The sequence below is a fragment of the Macaca mulatta genome, chromosome 10 (genome assembly GCF_049350105.2).
Source record: "Macaca mulatta isolate MMU2019108-1 chromosome 10, T2T-MMU8v2.0, whole genome shotgun sequence".
In the NCBI taxonomy this organism is placed as follows: Eukaryota; Metazoa; Chordata; class Mammalia; order Primates; family Cercopithecidae; genus Macaca; species Macaca mulatta.
In genome coordinates, this window is record NC_133415.1 from 25,726,264 (window position 1) to 25,742,659 (window position 16,396).

At 49.6% G+C, this 16,396-nt stretch overlaps 1 protein-coding gene across 3 annotated transcripts in view; it reads right to left on the reverse strand.

Annotated features, from left to right (window-relative positions):
- Positions 1-16,396, reverse strand: part of MYO18B (myosin XVIIIB) — a 300,946-nt gene that overhangs the window by 188,685 nt on the left and 95,865 nt on the right. For all 3 annotated transcript variants that reach the window (XM_077950288.1, XM_015149948.3, XM_077950289.1), the window contains 4 exons: positions 15,293-15,440; positions 6,408-6,567; positions 3,656-3,839; positions 2,278-2,500 (listed from right to left, as the gene is read on the reverse strand). In XM_077950288.1, coding sequence (XP_077806414.1) covers positions 2,278-2,500; positions 3,656-3,839; positions 6,408-6,567; positions 15,293-15,440 — 715 coding nt within the window. The remainder of the gene's footprint in view (positions 1-2,277; positions 2,501-3,655; positions 3,840-6,407; positions 6,568-15,292; positions 15,441-16,396) is intronic.

The window sequence follows — 16,396 nt, forward strand, 5'->3', positions numbered from 1 at the left end:
TCAGATGAGAATAACAAGATCTATCTTCACATGGTCACTATGAGGATTAAATGCGATGACAATTATAGTAAAAGCAGCTAATGGGTATCATGTGCTTTTCCACAACCTGCCACTCTTCTAAGCTTTATTGTCTTATTAACGCACCCAGCCCCACAGCAGCCTTCAGAGGTATGAGCTATTATAGGAGAGGAAAGGGAGATAAGCCCTAGCGAATTTCCTAGAGTCACACGGCTGGTGAGAGGTGGCGGCCAGAATCAAGGCCAAACCATCTCCCTCCAGAGTTGGAGCCATGCCCACCAGGCTGCACAATAGGCAATGTTTAATGAGTTTACTACATACCTTTAGCACAGTGAGAATGATCTCATTTGCTATATCTGACAACACAGTGTCTAGCACGTAGTAGGTACTCAATAAACAGCGTGCATGGGTATGTATCACACATGCATGTGTATATAGGCATATATATATAATATGCACAGATTCCAAATAATAAATATTTGATGTATCTGTGTATGCATACAAATATATCTCATGTGAGTGTGAAAGAGACAGACATGACTTACAATAGAAATAAAGAGAGGAAACGAACCAGGTCTAGGAGACAGAAATTGGACATTTCTACCATGAGATATCAAGCCTGCGCTTAGTTGGAAAGCTCATCCTGGCTGAGTTGGGCTGTGCTGAGAACAGAGAGGGCAGATAGTGTCGTGAGGTCCTGCGGACACAGGAACGGGACGCCCTGACCCTGAATGCACACAGGTATTCTAACAGTCTGATCCAGGTCCAGGGCGCCTGCAAAGGCCCAGCACTTCCTGCCAAGCAGCCAAATAGAATCGATTCAGTGTGGAGGACCAGCCACTGGCTGTGACCGTCCCCCTCTTCTCATGACATTATCTGTCTCCCTGCTCTGTGGCTGTGCGGGCGGGAGGGAAAATCATTGATATGCTCAGCGGAGTGAGGGTCTCACCTTTGCTTCTAGCTGCTCGCAGTCAAATACTCTGTGCCCAGGGGTCCATTATTAACCCAGCAGGGGGAGGTGGGGGAAGCGACCATACACTAGGGCACTAGTGACCACGGAGACTTTAACCAAACGAGGTGGCCACCTGAGACTTCTGCGTGTCCCAGTCACTCTGTCCTCTGCAGACAGCATGGCTGTGTCTGAGCCATTTCTGACTGTCAGAGAGGGGAGTCAATGCGGTGGCCTTTGGGGACTGAGAGGCAGAAAAGGATAGCAAGGACTGAGATCAAACTCAACTCCTAAGATTAGCTGATGTGGGGACATCAGGTGCACACTTGCTTACTAAAATACAGACCCAAAAATTTCAATCCCTTGATTAGAACCCCTCCATCCCCCTGTCAGCCCATCATCTCCCCAGGTGGACCTGGTGATAACCCAACACAGGCATTCGCAGCCTGTGCTGGTGGATGTCTCGGCCTCTTCTCCCACAACTCCTCACTCACTCTGAATCTACTTCTCTGAAAAACCTGCCCCTTTTATGCCTCCCTCCTTCATACTTTCTGATCCTTCTGCCTAATGTTTCCTCCTCTTGCCAGAGGTGAGCAGTTTCTTATGCTTCGAGGCCTGACTATGATATTACATTGCTGTGAGGTTTCCCCAGATTCCCAGTGAAAGTACGAAGCTCCCTCCTCTAGGCCTCAGGGCCTCCTGTATCCCTGGGTGATATGAGCCCTCATCAAATCCTATCATCGTCTCCTGGGATCACAGCAATCTCCCAAACCAAACTGAGCATCATGAACACCAAAATATCACTCATCACGGAAATTCCACCCTCTATTGCAAGACAATGCTCCTTAGAAATTCATGGCTAAAAGGAAGACACAGCCGTAGTCTTCTAGGAGCGTACAGGCAATTCTAGAAATAATATGGGCTTTTTCAACAGGTGCAGCTAACCACCATAGCACACATATACCTATGTAACAAACCTGTATGTGTGGTACATGTATCCCGTTTTGTGTGTGTGTGTGTTTTTTAGAAGAAATAAAGAAAAAAAAAAAAAAACCAGTGGACTTCAGACTCAAAGAGACCTGGGTCCTGATCCAGACTCTGCCATGTCCAGGCAAGGTGACCATGAGCAAGTACTTCCACCTCCCTAAGCATCAGTGGCCTCATCTCAGAAGACTGCTGGGAAGAGTAACCAGGATGCTGGGTGTGAAGCTCCTAGCACGTGGCAGGGGCTCCCATCCCTTGGCTGCCACTGGTGGGTGGACATGTCCCAGGAGTCAGAGACAAGGTGCTCTGTCCTGGCTGTCTCTTACCTGTCCTGTGTAGACGCAGAGCCTCCAGGATGTGGAACCCAGCAAGCTGCACCCTCAGTGCTGGGATATCCAGGGCCAGAGGTGCACCTGCCCCAGGCTTGTCTCTACCAGGCTGTGGTGGTGTAGGAGATTCCTGCTCACTCCTGCTTTCCACCACAGGGTTCAGTACCAGGCAGTGGATAAAGTGTAGCCGGGACCTTTTGATCATGCTGGTCAGTGCATCCTAGGACCAAACAGAGGGAAGTCAGGGCCAGTTGTCTCAGAGAGACACAGAAAGGGGACTGGACCCTCCCCAAATATTCATTAAGCCCAACCTGGGCATCTTTGGGGCCCCTATGCCCTACATCAAGGAGCTCCCTACAGTCTGATTTGGATTCATGAGAAATAATGGTCCTTGTTGAAACAGATGGAGAAACTGAGGCATGGAGAGAGCAAGTGAGTGGACCCAGGTCACACAGACCAGGGGCAGAAGAGCTAGGACTAGAACTCAGGACTAAGGCTAAGGGTGTTTCCACTATAACCCACCAGGAGGTTCATTTTTTTTCTTTTTAAAAATTAATTCATTTATTATTATTATTTTTTGAGACACAGTCTCACTCTGTCACCAGGCTGGAGTGCAGAGGCACGATCTCAGCTCATTGCAACCTTCTCCTCCCAGGTTGAAGCGATTCTCCTGCCACAGCCTCCCAAGTAGTGGGACTACAGGTGCTCGCCACCACGCCCGGCTAATTTTTTGTACTTTGAGTAGAGACGGGGTTTCACCACATTGGCCAGGCTGGTCTTGAACTCGTGACCTTGTGATCTGCCCGTTTTGGTCTCCCAAAGCACTGGGATTACAGGTGTGAGCCACTGCGCCAGGCCACTACAAGGTTTATTTAAAGGTGTCCTTCCCTTGTCTCAGCCCATTCTCATCTGTGCTCAGCCTGGCCACTGACCAATCTCATGCCTTCCTTTATTCACGGATTCACATTCCAGGTCTAGGTACCACATTTACATCCAGCTGGGCCCTGCCGCCTTGCCCCAGGGGAACCTGGTGGTGAGCAAGGCAGACAGGGCTGGTCTGGCTCTCATATGTGTCACTGGAGTCAAGAGGGCATTCATAGCTTGTGGGAACTCCTCCAGGCCTCTCAACTCAACACCAAGCAGCACAGGCTGAAGGCCTCAGACTTGGATCAGTCACTTCCCGGGGGTGTGACCAGAGTCAAGTTTCACTGCTGCTGGGAGCCCCCATTTCCTCCTCTGTGGGGCGTGGGGTGACGCTCGCCCCTCTGGCCTTGCTGGGGAGGTTAGAGATGATGTAGGCACATGACTCAGCCCAGAGGAGATGAGGATGGAGGCAGCGAAGGCCAGGACACCATGAGACAGGGTGCCTACTCACCATCTGCAGCTTGATCTGGGAGCACGGGGCTTTCCTCCTCACCGCGGCCAGGCTGCTGGCAAAGGTCCTCCTCACCATGCGGTTCCTCTGCAGGGCCTGCTGGGAGGTGCCCTCCAGGCCTGCCACAGCCCGGCACACAGGAGGCAGCTTGGCTCGGGCCTGGAATAGACTCCGCAGCTCCTCTCTGGTGGGGAGGAGGGAAAAGAGAGAGGAGCTTTAGGAAGTTCTTGGGAAAGCCTTGGCCTGGGTGGTGGCAAAGAGAACAAGCCTTCTTGCGTCCTGCTCCTCTGCTTCCTAAAGCCTCCTCTACAGTCACGTGTCCCAGCTGCTCTCCTTCATTCACAGTCTCTCCTGCCAGGTGAGGCTTTGCTTCATGGCAAATGCCAGCTCCTTCCCGATGCCCGTCTTCTACCTGCAAATGCTCCCTCCCTCCCTCGGCTTAGAGCATCTGTCCTATGGATATTCTTGTCACTTACATACCTATAGCAAGGCTACGACACCTATACTTTCTTAGAGGGCAAACTCCTCTCTGCTATTCCTCGACCAGGCCTAGCACACAGTAGGCACGCGCCATGTGTTTCATGCAAGAAGGAATGACTCAGGCTGGGCACGCAGTTTGTGGAGCTGCAAGATAATGTCAAATAAATACCCAGCCTGGGCCGGGCGCGGTGGCTCACACCTGTAATCCCAGCACTTTGGGAGGCCAAGGTGGGCGGATCACGAGGTCAGGAGATTGAGACCATCCTGGCTAACACGATCAAACCCCATCTCTACTAAAAACACAAAAAATTAGCCGGGCGTGGTGGCGGGCACCTGTAGTCCCAGCTGCTCGGGAGGCTGAGGCAGGAGAATGGCATGAACCCGGGAGGCGGAGCTTGCAGTGAGCCAAGATTGCACCACTGCTCTCCAGCCTGGGCGATAGAGCAAGACTCCGTCTCAAAAATAAATAAATAAATAAATAAATAAATAAATAAATAAATAAATACCCAGACTGACACCTGAGCAGATAGTGCCTTCCCTCAGCATCCCTGAGGTTAGTGGCCAGGGTGCTAGCTTTTTGTTAGTGGTGGTGGTGGTGGTGGTTTTTTTGAGACAGAGTCTTGCCCTGTCGCCAGACTGGAGTGCAGTGATGTGATCTCGGCTCACTGCAACCTCTGCCTCCCGGGTTCAAGCGATTCTCCTGCTTCAGCCTCCCAAGTAGCTGGGACTATAGGCAACCGCCACCAGGCCCGTCTAATTTTTGTATTTTTAGTAAAGACAGGGTTTCACCATGTTGGCCAGGATGATCTCGATCTCTTGACCTCGTGATCTGCCCGCCTTGGCCTCCCAAAGTGCTGGGATTACAGGAGTGAGCCACTGCGCCTGGCCAAGGTGCTAGCTTTTTAAGTGTCTGTTCCAATAAAACAGAGCTGGCCTGCCCTCTTCCATGAGCCAACTATGAACCAGGCTGTCTAACAGGTCATCTGCTATTTTACGTCACCAAAGCCTTCTTAGATCAGACATGGGAGCTTTGGGACCCCATTCCCATTTCTTAGATTATGAAACTGAGGTCCAGGTCATGTAGCTTAAAAGAGGGAAAAACAGAATCTGAGCATATTCCTGACTCCAAAGCTGGGCTATAGCCATTGAGTCTTGTAGCCTCATCCAACTCTTATTTATGGTGCAGGAAGCAGAAACAACCAGAGAAGGGAGAGTGACTGCCCATGGTCACTCAGGTGACAAAGGGCAGGGCTGGGACTCAACCCGGGCCACCTAGGTCATCATTCAGTCCTCTGTGTGCTCACAGCTCCTGTTGTCCCATCCCTGGCCTGGATCTCTCTCCAGGAGCTGGATGTTCACGAGCCCCACTCCTGGATATGGGTTTCTAGTCAGCTCTGACATAAGGTGCTGGGAATTCTCCAAGCATCTCTTAGACTCAAGTTGGGTCCTGGCTGTGCTTCTGTTTTGCTGTGTTGAGCAAAGGCAAGCCACTTCACCGCTCAGGGCCTCGATTTTTCTCATGTGTAAAATGGGACTAAGGATCTTGTGTTGTGATAAGGATTAAGAGGATACTAATAAAGCATTTATGCTGATCCGAGGCATATAGGGGGTAGTGAGCAAGTGGTCCTTTCTCACTCTGGTGCCCACCTGAGACACCAGCACCTCCCTGGTGGTCTCAGTTTCTCTTCTTGTCTCTAAGCTCTACCCCTGCAGAATTCCAGCATTGAACTTGGGAGCATGCGTGCACACACACACATACACACGTACACACACATGCACACACACATACCACACACACACACAGCATTTTCCAATAACCCTCTGAACTAAAAGCAGAGAATGCTGCCAGCCTCATGCCAGCACTCTGGGCTGAGCAGCCAGGGAACATGGTGAGCTTTTTTTAATGCTACAAAACGTATCATTTCAGTTTTACGACTCCCTAGTTCTTGAATGTCCATAAAAGTTGTTCCAGTCACATCATCTCTCAGATACTTAATGAAAGGCAAAGTGCCAAAATAAGAAGTCACGGCTTTTTAGCTTTTGTTCCACCTCCCCAGAAGGCCAGCTTTTCTCCTCGGCTGGATTCGCTCTGGCCCCAGGGAGACATTGCACTGCTCCAATTCAAGTTATGGTTCTTTGTTCCATTATGGAGGGATGGGATTCCTGGGCTGGCCCTCCCACACTGTGTTGTTGTAGCTGCATAGTTTAGGTGGGAAGGAAAACACAGTGCCTTCAATGCCCCATCCCCGTCCCCAGCCCTGGTCCAACTCACCTTTTTGACTGTTGCAGGACCTGGGGTGCATCCAGGGCTGAGAGGTTGGGCTTGGCTCTGTGGAGCCAGCCCGTGAGGTCGTACCGCACAGGGTCCCATCCCAGCTGGTGGAAAATCTCACACTGGAGGGGCTGCTCACAGGTCCGCAGGGCAGAGGACCCTGGAAAGAGACATGGTGGCATGAGTGCTAGGACCTGGTGGGGACACATTGCAATCAGCTGGCATCCCCTAAACACACAGTATCCATCTTAATGTGTTCCCAGATAGCTAAAGCTCATGGTTGAAGGCACCCACGTTTCTCCTGCTGTGGTGAATTTGTGGACATTATTTCCAAAGTGGATTTTATTCTTTCTTGCTTTCTTAAATCTAGGATACCTGTTTTTCCCAAACATCATCTGCATACTCAATCTCCTCGAGATTTTCTATATATATAACCACCTATCACCTGGGCTGTGATTTACTTAATGTTTTCTTTAAATCGACTTACATTTTCACAAGTACAGTACATTCATTTTAAAAGAAGAATCATATTGCAGATTTGATGTGCAAGACATGTTCGTTTTCTGACATGCATGGCAATTATGATGAAATATTTTTAAAATATTTAGTTGTATGCCACGTAAAATCATTTTGAATACCATCAACCAAATAAATACAGGGAATACTTTTGGGAGATACGGGCACATTGGTTTCAAGAGACAGGGTGGGAGAAACAAATGGGCCTGATCTTGGGGGCTAGAGAAATCCTAGGTTCTTTACCATTTATGACTGTGTGAAGGGTGTCAAGCCCTGTAAGTCTGTGAGCATCAGTTTCCTCCACTGTAAAATGTGGATTAAATAATGCATACCTCCCAGAGTGGCTTATGGCTTAAAGGAGATAATGTACGTAAAATATTTTAGTACAGTGTCCAGCACATAATGGTCACTCAGTCAGCTGTAACGGTTGTCACTGCCCTTCACTGCACTTAAACCTTTGCTGGTGTTTCCGAATCACAAAGTGTGCTTTATATTCACATCCTCAGTGCCCAGCGTCATGCTTGGCACAGGGAGAGTCCAGAAGTGCTTGCAGAATGAATGCATGGATTAATTAATTAAGGGATTGCTGTTCATTTATTATATCACTCTAACTATTGTGATGCTCACAGGTTGCAATCACAGGTTTGGGATAGCTGTCCCCACACTGAATGACTGCAGATGGATTTTGGGGTTTGTTTTTTTTTTTTTTGAGACAGAGTTTCGCTCTTGTCGCCCAGGCTGGAGTGCAATGGAGTGATCTCGGCTCACTGTAACCTCCACCTCCCAGGTTCAAGCAATTCTTCTGCCACAGCCTCCCGAGTAGCTGGGATTACAGGTGTGAACCAACATGCCCAGCTAATTTTGTATTTTGAGTAGAGACGGGGTTTCACCATGTTGGCCAGGCTGGTCTCGAACTCCTGACCTCAAGTGATCTGCCGGCCTCGGCCTCCCACAATGCTGGGATTACAAGCATAAGCTACTGCACCCGGTCCCCAGGTGGATTCCTATTAAGAGTGGTCAGATTATCATGACTCTTGGATGTATCCGGAACGATCTTACTTTGCTTTCCCATCCTGCTATTGCCAACGTACTCGCATGCACTAGGGTCCTAAGTCTTCCCCTCAAATCCTAATTTGCTGCCTCTAAACTCCAGTAAGCTAGGAAACAAAGGACCTGCATTTCTTGGAACTCCCTGCAAAAAAAAGCAGTCTGCAGCTTTCGTGAGCCTGTGTAGGAGTAAAGGGCGTGGCATCTGCCACCTGTTTGGTTGCTTAGAGGTACTCTGTGCTCACTTCCCAGATTGCCCCTGTCCAGGATAATGGAAGTTACCAGCACAGAACCCTTCTAGTGAAGTGAAGTTTCCCTGTTTCAAGAGTGTCCTGTGAGGCTTTCAGAGCCATGCAGTCCCTGCCCTCAAGAAAGTCCCCTTCCAATGGGAGAGTAAAGCACCCACGGGGAGCAAGGTGACAAAGCACACACCAGGCTTTGGCGCAAACGTCCACGCTGCATTTGCAATGCCACAGGTATCTGTTTACCTGGCTGCCTCCTTCCACTGTACTGGAAGCAACCTCAGAGCAGGGACTGGTCGACTCATTGTTAGGCTCAGCAGCCAGTACAGGGCTGGGCTCTGAATGAGGATTATGACCGAATAGGGGACAGGGAAGAAACAAGAAAGGATGTTGATGTTTGCTAAGCCCCGGCTCCTAGCACTCTCTGCTGGACATGCCAGCATGAGTGATTTCACTCTGGTTGGTGATGTGAGCATCTCTGGGCTGGTTTCTAGAAGATGACACCGAAGTTCAGAGACATGAGGCAGTTTGGCTAATGGCGCACAGCAGGATGAGGCCACAGGTCTGCTGGTCCAAAAGCCTGCCTCTGTCCAGGGTGGTGTCCAGCACATGGACATGCCACATTTCCCAGGCAATGTCCTGGAAAACAGTACCCAAGTTCCAGGCCTGCTTGTTCCCCTCATTCACTCCTCTATCCTGAAGTTGACTTTTATTCCACAATTTTGTCCATGAAAGCATTTCCCATGAAGTCTTTGGCTTTCGGGAGCCCCATGGATACTTCTGGAAGATGGAGCCTTATCCAGCATATCTTTCTCACAACTTCAGGCTTCGTCACCTCCCCCAGGAGCCTGAAGCTGAGGGGGCTCCTAGACAGGGCTCCCTCAGCTTCTGCAGGTCACACTCAGAGGTTGATGAGGGCCTGTCACCTGACTGTCCACTGTGCCTGGGCTCCATGAGGGCTGATCCCTGCTGACCTTTGTGGGAACACTCAGCAAATGTACCTGAGGTAAGGGAAAGAGGTCATAAACAGCGAGCCCTGGGTCAGCCGGAATGCCCCAAGTGTTCTGGATGATCGAATGTTCTCATTAACTCAGAGCCAACCAGAAAGCAATAGGGGAAGAGAACTATTTTTTCTTTTGAAACAAAATGTCATAATTAATGTGTCTTATCAGGGGGTTTAAGGCAAAGGATGAGGACAGAGTCTCTGCCTTGGGAACTGAGGGCTTTATAGCATCCTCCTAGGGATGTCTGCGACTGACACAACAGACCTCATGGATAAAGGGGAGGGGCCCCAAATCTAACCACATCCCCTTCTGCCCACTCCAGCCTCACTCTGCCCTATGCCTTCTGCTTCCAACCCTACTTTCCATCTCTTTTGCCTACAAGGCAGGATCCAGAAAACATTCCCTTTGATAATACATTTCATTGATTCTGGATCACTGAGTTTTCACATATTCATCAGTTTTGTAAAAAGGATTCACTGTGCACCTCATCCCGCCAGCTGTGCCAGCTGTCGTCCCCGCAGAGGTGACCAGCCTCGCCCCTGTCACCACGCAGCTGGCCTTCCCCAAGGGGAAATTACTGACGAGCAAGTGTGGGACATGCCCCGGTGACCAAAGCAGCGGGGAAGAGAAAAACCAGGGAGGGAGCCAGGATCACAGGCAGGGAGGGGTCACTGCTTTCCACAGGGAGGTCAGGGAAAGGCCATGGGCAGCACTGGGCTGGAATGTGGCAGAAGGGCCCTCCAGGCAGAAGGTGCTGCTGACGCCAGCGCCCAGAGGTGGGAATGTGCATGGTATGTTTGAAGAGCAGCAAAGAGAGCTGTGTGATGGGAACAGGAGAGGGGAGGGGAACATGCAGATACGGCCTTGTTATGATCAGGGCCCTGGGGAGACAGTGAACGGGAACAACTGCCCTCAGGGAGCGCAGGGTCATAGGGAGAATGGCAACAAGCAAGCAAGCAGAGAAAACAACCACAACTTCACAGAGCCTGGCAAGGGCCCTGAAGGAGGAAACGGAATCGTGATGGGGTCGTGAGGCTGCCAGGGGGACAGCTTCAGACAGGGCAGGAAAGGCGTCTAAAGGGGGAGCTCTGGGCAGAGAGCTGAAGGAGCGGGAGGCGGAAATGCTGTGTGTAGGCAGCACCTTCATCCTCACCACGGCCCCTGGGTTTCACCAGGACTGCTGTCCTACGGAACCGGGAGGAGACTTTCCAGGAGTCACCAATGGTGCAGTTGAGCACTGAGCAGGAGCCACCTCAGGGCTCTGGGGCCCAAAGCCTGGGCTTCCCCAGCTCTTTCTCCTGGCTGGGTGAGTGAGATGGATCTCACTCTGAGATGTGAGTGAGATGGATCTCACTCTGAGATGTGAGTGAGATGCCTCCCTGCCTCCCCAAAATCTCCACTCCTGAGCCCATATCATACATAGAGACTGGGGTCCCTTTGACAGCCTGGAGAGCCACGAGTCCACCTGGCCTTTGGAGTGAGGCTGCCCAGGTTCAGTGCTAGCCCTGTGCTCGGCGCCTACAGGGCTCTGGGAAGCCACTGGACCTCAGCAAGGACTCAATCACCTCCTTGTAGCTGGGGTGCAGTGAAGCCCACAGGCCTGGCTCCAACCAAGGGCTCCACAACTAGCAGTTTCTGCCACTCATTCATTCTCCTTTCCCAGCTAGCAAAGGGGCAGACGCATCTCACACCCCAGCCTGCATGGAGGGGAATCCATCATTGCCAGGATTAAGTAAATGCCAGGACCCCTGCAGGGTGAGCACAGCCAGGGCCACGGCACGACTTCCTAGGTCCTAGGCACTTTTGCTTTCCTGGACACCTTCCTCCATGAAAATATATATACACACACACACATACACACATGCACAGGCATGTATACAAACACACTTATACATATATGCACATATATACACACATACACACATACACACACTTACACATATATACACACATATATACAAACACATACATATGTACACACATATATACATGCACACATGTATACAAACACACTCACATATATACAAACATATACACACATACACACATATATACACACATATACACACATACACACATATATACAAACATACATATATACACACATATACACACATGCACACACTTATACACACTCATACACACATACACACAAACATACATATATACACACATACACACATGTATACAAACACACTCATACATAAATACACACACATGCACACATATATACAAATACACTCAAGCATATACACACATATACACTCATACATATATACACACATACATATATACACACACATATATACACACAAGCACACGCACTACATACACACCCTCACATATACAAACTAGACATACATGCACACACACACAGGCACACACGAATACACACATATACATATAGACACATATACACATATATACACACATGTTCACACACAAACACATATATTTACACACAGGCATACCCATATACACACACATACACACACACACACATACGGTTGTGCAATGGGAGGTGGAGATGCCTCCCTGCCTCCCCAAAATCTCCACTCCTGAGCCCATATCATACCTAGAGACAGGGGTCCCTTTGACAGCCTGGAGGGCCACGAGTCCACCTGGCCTTTGGAGTGAGAACTCCAAGAACTGCATCATTAGGTGATTCAGCCCTTGTGGGAACACCATAGGGTATGCTTACACCAACCTAGATGGTACAGCCTACCACACACATAGGCTGTATGTACAGCCCATGGCTCCTAACTACAAGCCTGTACAGCATGTGACCACACTGAATACTGTAAGCCACCATAACACAATGGTAAGGACTTGTGTATCTAAACACATCTAAACATAAAAAAGGTGCAGTAAAAATATGGTATTATCATCTTATGGAATCACCATTTGTATACACAGTCCGTTGACTGAAACATTGCTAGGCGGTGCATGACTGTGTGTGTAATCCCAGCACTTTGGGAGGCCAAGGCGGGTGGATCACTTGAAGTCAGTAGTTCCAGACCAGCCTGGTCAACATGGTGACACCCCGTCTCTACTAAAAATACAAAAAATCAGCCAGGCGTGGTGGCAGGTGCCTGTAATCCCAGCTACTCGGGAAGCTGAGGCAGGAGAATTGCTTGAACCCGGGAGGCGGAGGTTGCAGTGAGCCGAGATCGTGCCACTACACTCCAGCCTGGGTGACTAGAGTGAAACTCCGTCTCTCTCTCTCTATGTGTGTATATATGTATATGTATATATGTATATATGTATACATATATATGTCTATATACACACATTATAGATACATATAAATTACACATATATACACACATATGTGTGCATATATATAATTTAATATATAGGCATATATTAAAGAATTGCACTTGACTTGACCTAAAAGTTCTTTTTCGTTCCAGAAATTAAAACATTTTCTGGGAGAGAACAGCACACGCTGGGCACACAGTGGGGTGAGGAGGGAGAGCATCAGGAAGAATAGCTAATGGATGCTGGGCTTAATACCTGAGTGATGGGTAAATCACCATGGCACACATTTACCTATATAACAAACCTCCACATCCTGCACATGTACCCCTGACCTTAAAATTTAAAACAATTTAAAACCACATTTTCATGGGCCCCCAGAACACCAGGCACTGTGCCTCCATGATGGGCAGAGAAGTCAGCTCTGTGCCAGTCACTGGCAGAGCCAAGCTCTCTGGGAATAATTGAGGGATTTGCACTGTGAGCTTGCTCCAGGGAGAGCTGCAGGCATCAGATGCTGTTGCTGCTTCACTGGTTAGACAATCCTGTCCGGATGTAGGCACAGGAATCCACCATGAAAGTCTCAGACAGAGGCCTCTGCTGGTCATCATAGGGCGGAAGCTTCTGGCGGCACTCACTCGCTGGATGGTGACTCTTCTACCAATTTCTTATAAGCTGTTCCAGTTGGACAATCACCCGAAACATTCCATCAAGATGCATCTGTCTACATCTCCAATGACTTCAACGTGCCCAAATCCAATGGTCATTCGTCAGCCCACACCTCATTTGACCTTTCAGCCCCATTTGATAAGGTCGATCCCTCCCTCCCCCTGTGGCTTTCAGGGAGTCACATTCTCCTGGGTTTCCCTCCTGCCTCCCTGACCACACCTCGGTCTCCTGCGCTGGTTGTTTACCTTGTCCCTGACACCTTGACATAGGAATGTCCCAGAACCTAGTCCTTGGACATCTTCTCAGCCAAGCGTCATTCTCTCAGTGACCTCAACCACAGCCACAGTCCTCAGTCTTCTTCTTTCAGACGCACCCGCCTTACTGTCTCTTCTCTGCTGGAAGGGCAGTGCCATGTGGGTGAAGATGTGTGTTTTCTTCACTGATGCATCTCCTGGGCTAGGACAGTGGCCGCCACGTATTAGGTGCTCCATCCATATTTTCTGAATGGACCAAGGAATGAGTGAGGAAGAGCACACATCGTGGCCTCAAAGAGGGTTGGGACTGATAAGATCACTAAGTACATTTACCTTCTTCTTTTTTTTTTTTTCAGATGGAATTTCACTCTTGTTTTCCAGGCTGGAGTGCCGTGGTGCGATCTTGGCTCATTGCAACCTCCACCTCCCAGGTTCAAGAGATTCTCCTGCCTCAGTCTCCCGAGTAGCTGGGACTACAGGCATGCGCCATCACACCCAGCTAATTTTTTGTATTTTTAGTAGAGATAGGTTTTCACCATGTTGGCCAAGCTGGTCTGGAACTCCTGACCTCAAGTGATCCACCCGCCCCGGCCTCCAAAAGTGCTGTGATTACAGGCGTGAACCACCACGCCCAGCCAGTACCTTTGCCTTCTTAAGTGCCTAGTGGTGTGGGGATCTGTGTCTCAGATCCAGACAAACCATGTTTTGAATCTGCCTTTTGACCCTTCTCCTCTGGGTGACCTTGCACAAGCGTTTCTGGAACTCAGTTTGGGAATAAGAATATGTATCTCTAAGTGTGGGGCAGAATCCTACCAGAAGATATCCATAAAGCTGAGGATGCAGCTGAGTGGAGCAATGCAACACTCCCCAACCCCGGCATCATGTTCTCCGTCACCATCGGCATCCTCATTCTCATCAATAAACCTGCAACACCTTGCCCCTGGTGACAAAGCTCTGCACGCACATAATATGACCCAATCATCATAGCAGAAATGGTAGAGAAAAAGGGGTAAGGGGTGACTTCTTTCCCCATTTTAAAAACATATCAACTAAGACTACGAGAAGTTTGGCCCACATCATGCAGGGGAAAGTAGAAATAACTAGACTTCAACTTGGAGCCTATGGATACCGAATCTCATGATCACTTTGTTCTGGTTTCATGTCTTCATCTCCCCTCTTGCTCCCCCTTCCACCAATCCAACTCCCACCAAGTGCTATGGACTTTACCTGCTAAACGCCTCCGGAAGCTTCTACCTCCTGGGGCAGGCCAGCTCCTCTCTCACCCTGGCCACAGCCAGCTCCTCTCTCACCCTGGCCACCTGCCTTCCTACCATATCTTCACACTATAGCCTCAGGGAACTTTCCAGAATGTGAAGCTCATCACGCCTCCCACTGCCTAGAATCCTTCATGGCTTCTCGTCGCTCTAGGGTTAAGACCTTTGCATGGCCAGCAAGGGTCTCTGCAGTCTGAGCCCAGAAGCCATCTCCAAACTTGTCCTGCATCATGTTCCTGGCTCTCTGTTAGATTCATCTGCACGCATCTCCCCCTGGCTACCAGAAAAATGAGATGCACCCTGATGCGCCCCATCAGACTGCAGTTGCAGGCTCAGTGTGCACACGTGTGCTTGGCTGTGAGCTCGTCCCTTCCCCATGAGGACGTGGCCCACTCCAGGCTGGTTAACTACCACATGGAACAGTACCCAGCACACAGTGGCTGCCCAATGTGTTCGCTGAATACTGGAATGAATGAAAGCACACACAGGCTCATGCACATTCACCTCTGCACGTTGGAGCCCCTGTGCAGGCCTTCTCAGGCCTTTTTCTGCAGCTGAGAAGGATAGATTCCAACACCCAGGCTGGACTCAGGCCCCCTCCCCAGCTCGTTGCTTCCTTACCTTCAGTCCCAGCTCCTTTCTTCTCGAAGGCAGCACACAGACGCTCGAGCACCACACTGTCACTGGAGCCCTCTACACGGACTTCCTCATCCAAGACCCAGAAAAGGCCTTTGGCATCCTGGGCACCTCCTCCAGCTGGTAAGCGGACCTAGTGGGAGACCCAGGATTCATTGAAGGGCCCTGATCCCCATCAGAGGCCTGTCTTGGGCTTCTCTTCCCACCGAAGGGGAATGGGAGCATCCAAGTCTCAAGCATCAGGACTCAGAATGTGCCTACCCAAAACCATGCTCCCATTCACCCCAGACTCTCAGTGTTGAAGCCACAAAACGACAGCAACTGCTCATTTGCAAACTGTCCAAATCCTGCCTCTGTGCTCACCTCCTGTGTGGTCTTGGGCAACTTACTACACTTCTCTGAGCCTTGTTTCCTCCTGTGTAATGAAGACTGTCCTTGGAGGGCCGTGGTGAGGATTTAACAAGGGGAACCCTCTGGACATTGCACATTTCTAGATACATACAGGTAGCTGGTCTATTTGTGCACAATCAAACGAGAAAGGATTAATTCTGTCTGCATCATTTCCTCTAAAAAGTCCTTGTATTCTTTAAACTAAAATCTTGGGGAGGAAAAAAAAACAGTAAGCACTCAAAGAACATTTCAGAGAAGGTGAACATGATTCAATAGCACAGATGTAGAATTTTAAACCTAGCCATAAGCTTCAGAGACCATCTAGTCAACCCTGTAATGGTGCATATGGGAAACTGAGAAAGGCCGGGGGAGTTTAAAGGGCCTCTCTGAGGGCCCACAAGGAGTTGGCACAACCAAAAGAAGGCCAGCAAGTGGTTATAGAGGAAATGCAATATGCACAGTGACCAACTGTCCTACTGTGCCCGGGACATGAAACTTTCAGTACTAAAGCTGGGAAAGTCCTATGCAAACCAGGATAGTTGGTCACCCTAACTGAGGAATCCACACCCCTCAGAGGCCTGGAGAGGGGAAGGGGGCACATCCAGGGTCTCATGGATGGAGAGCCAAAGATGCAGAGCTGGAACTGGATCCCAGGCATCCTTCACCTTGGCCTTTTTCACTGGGGCTGAAACTGATAGC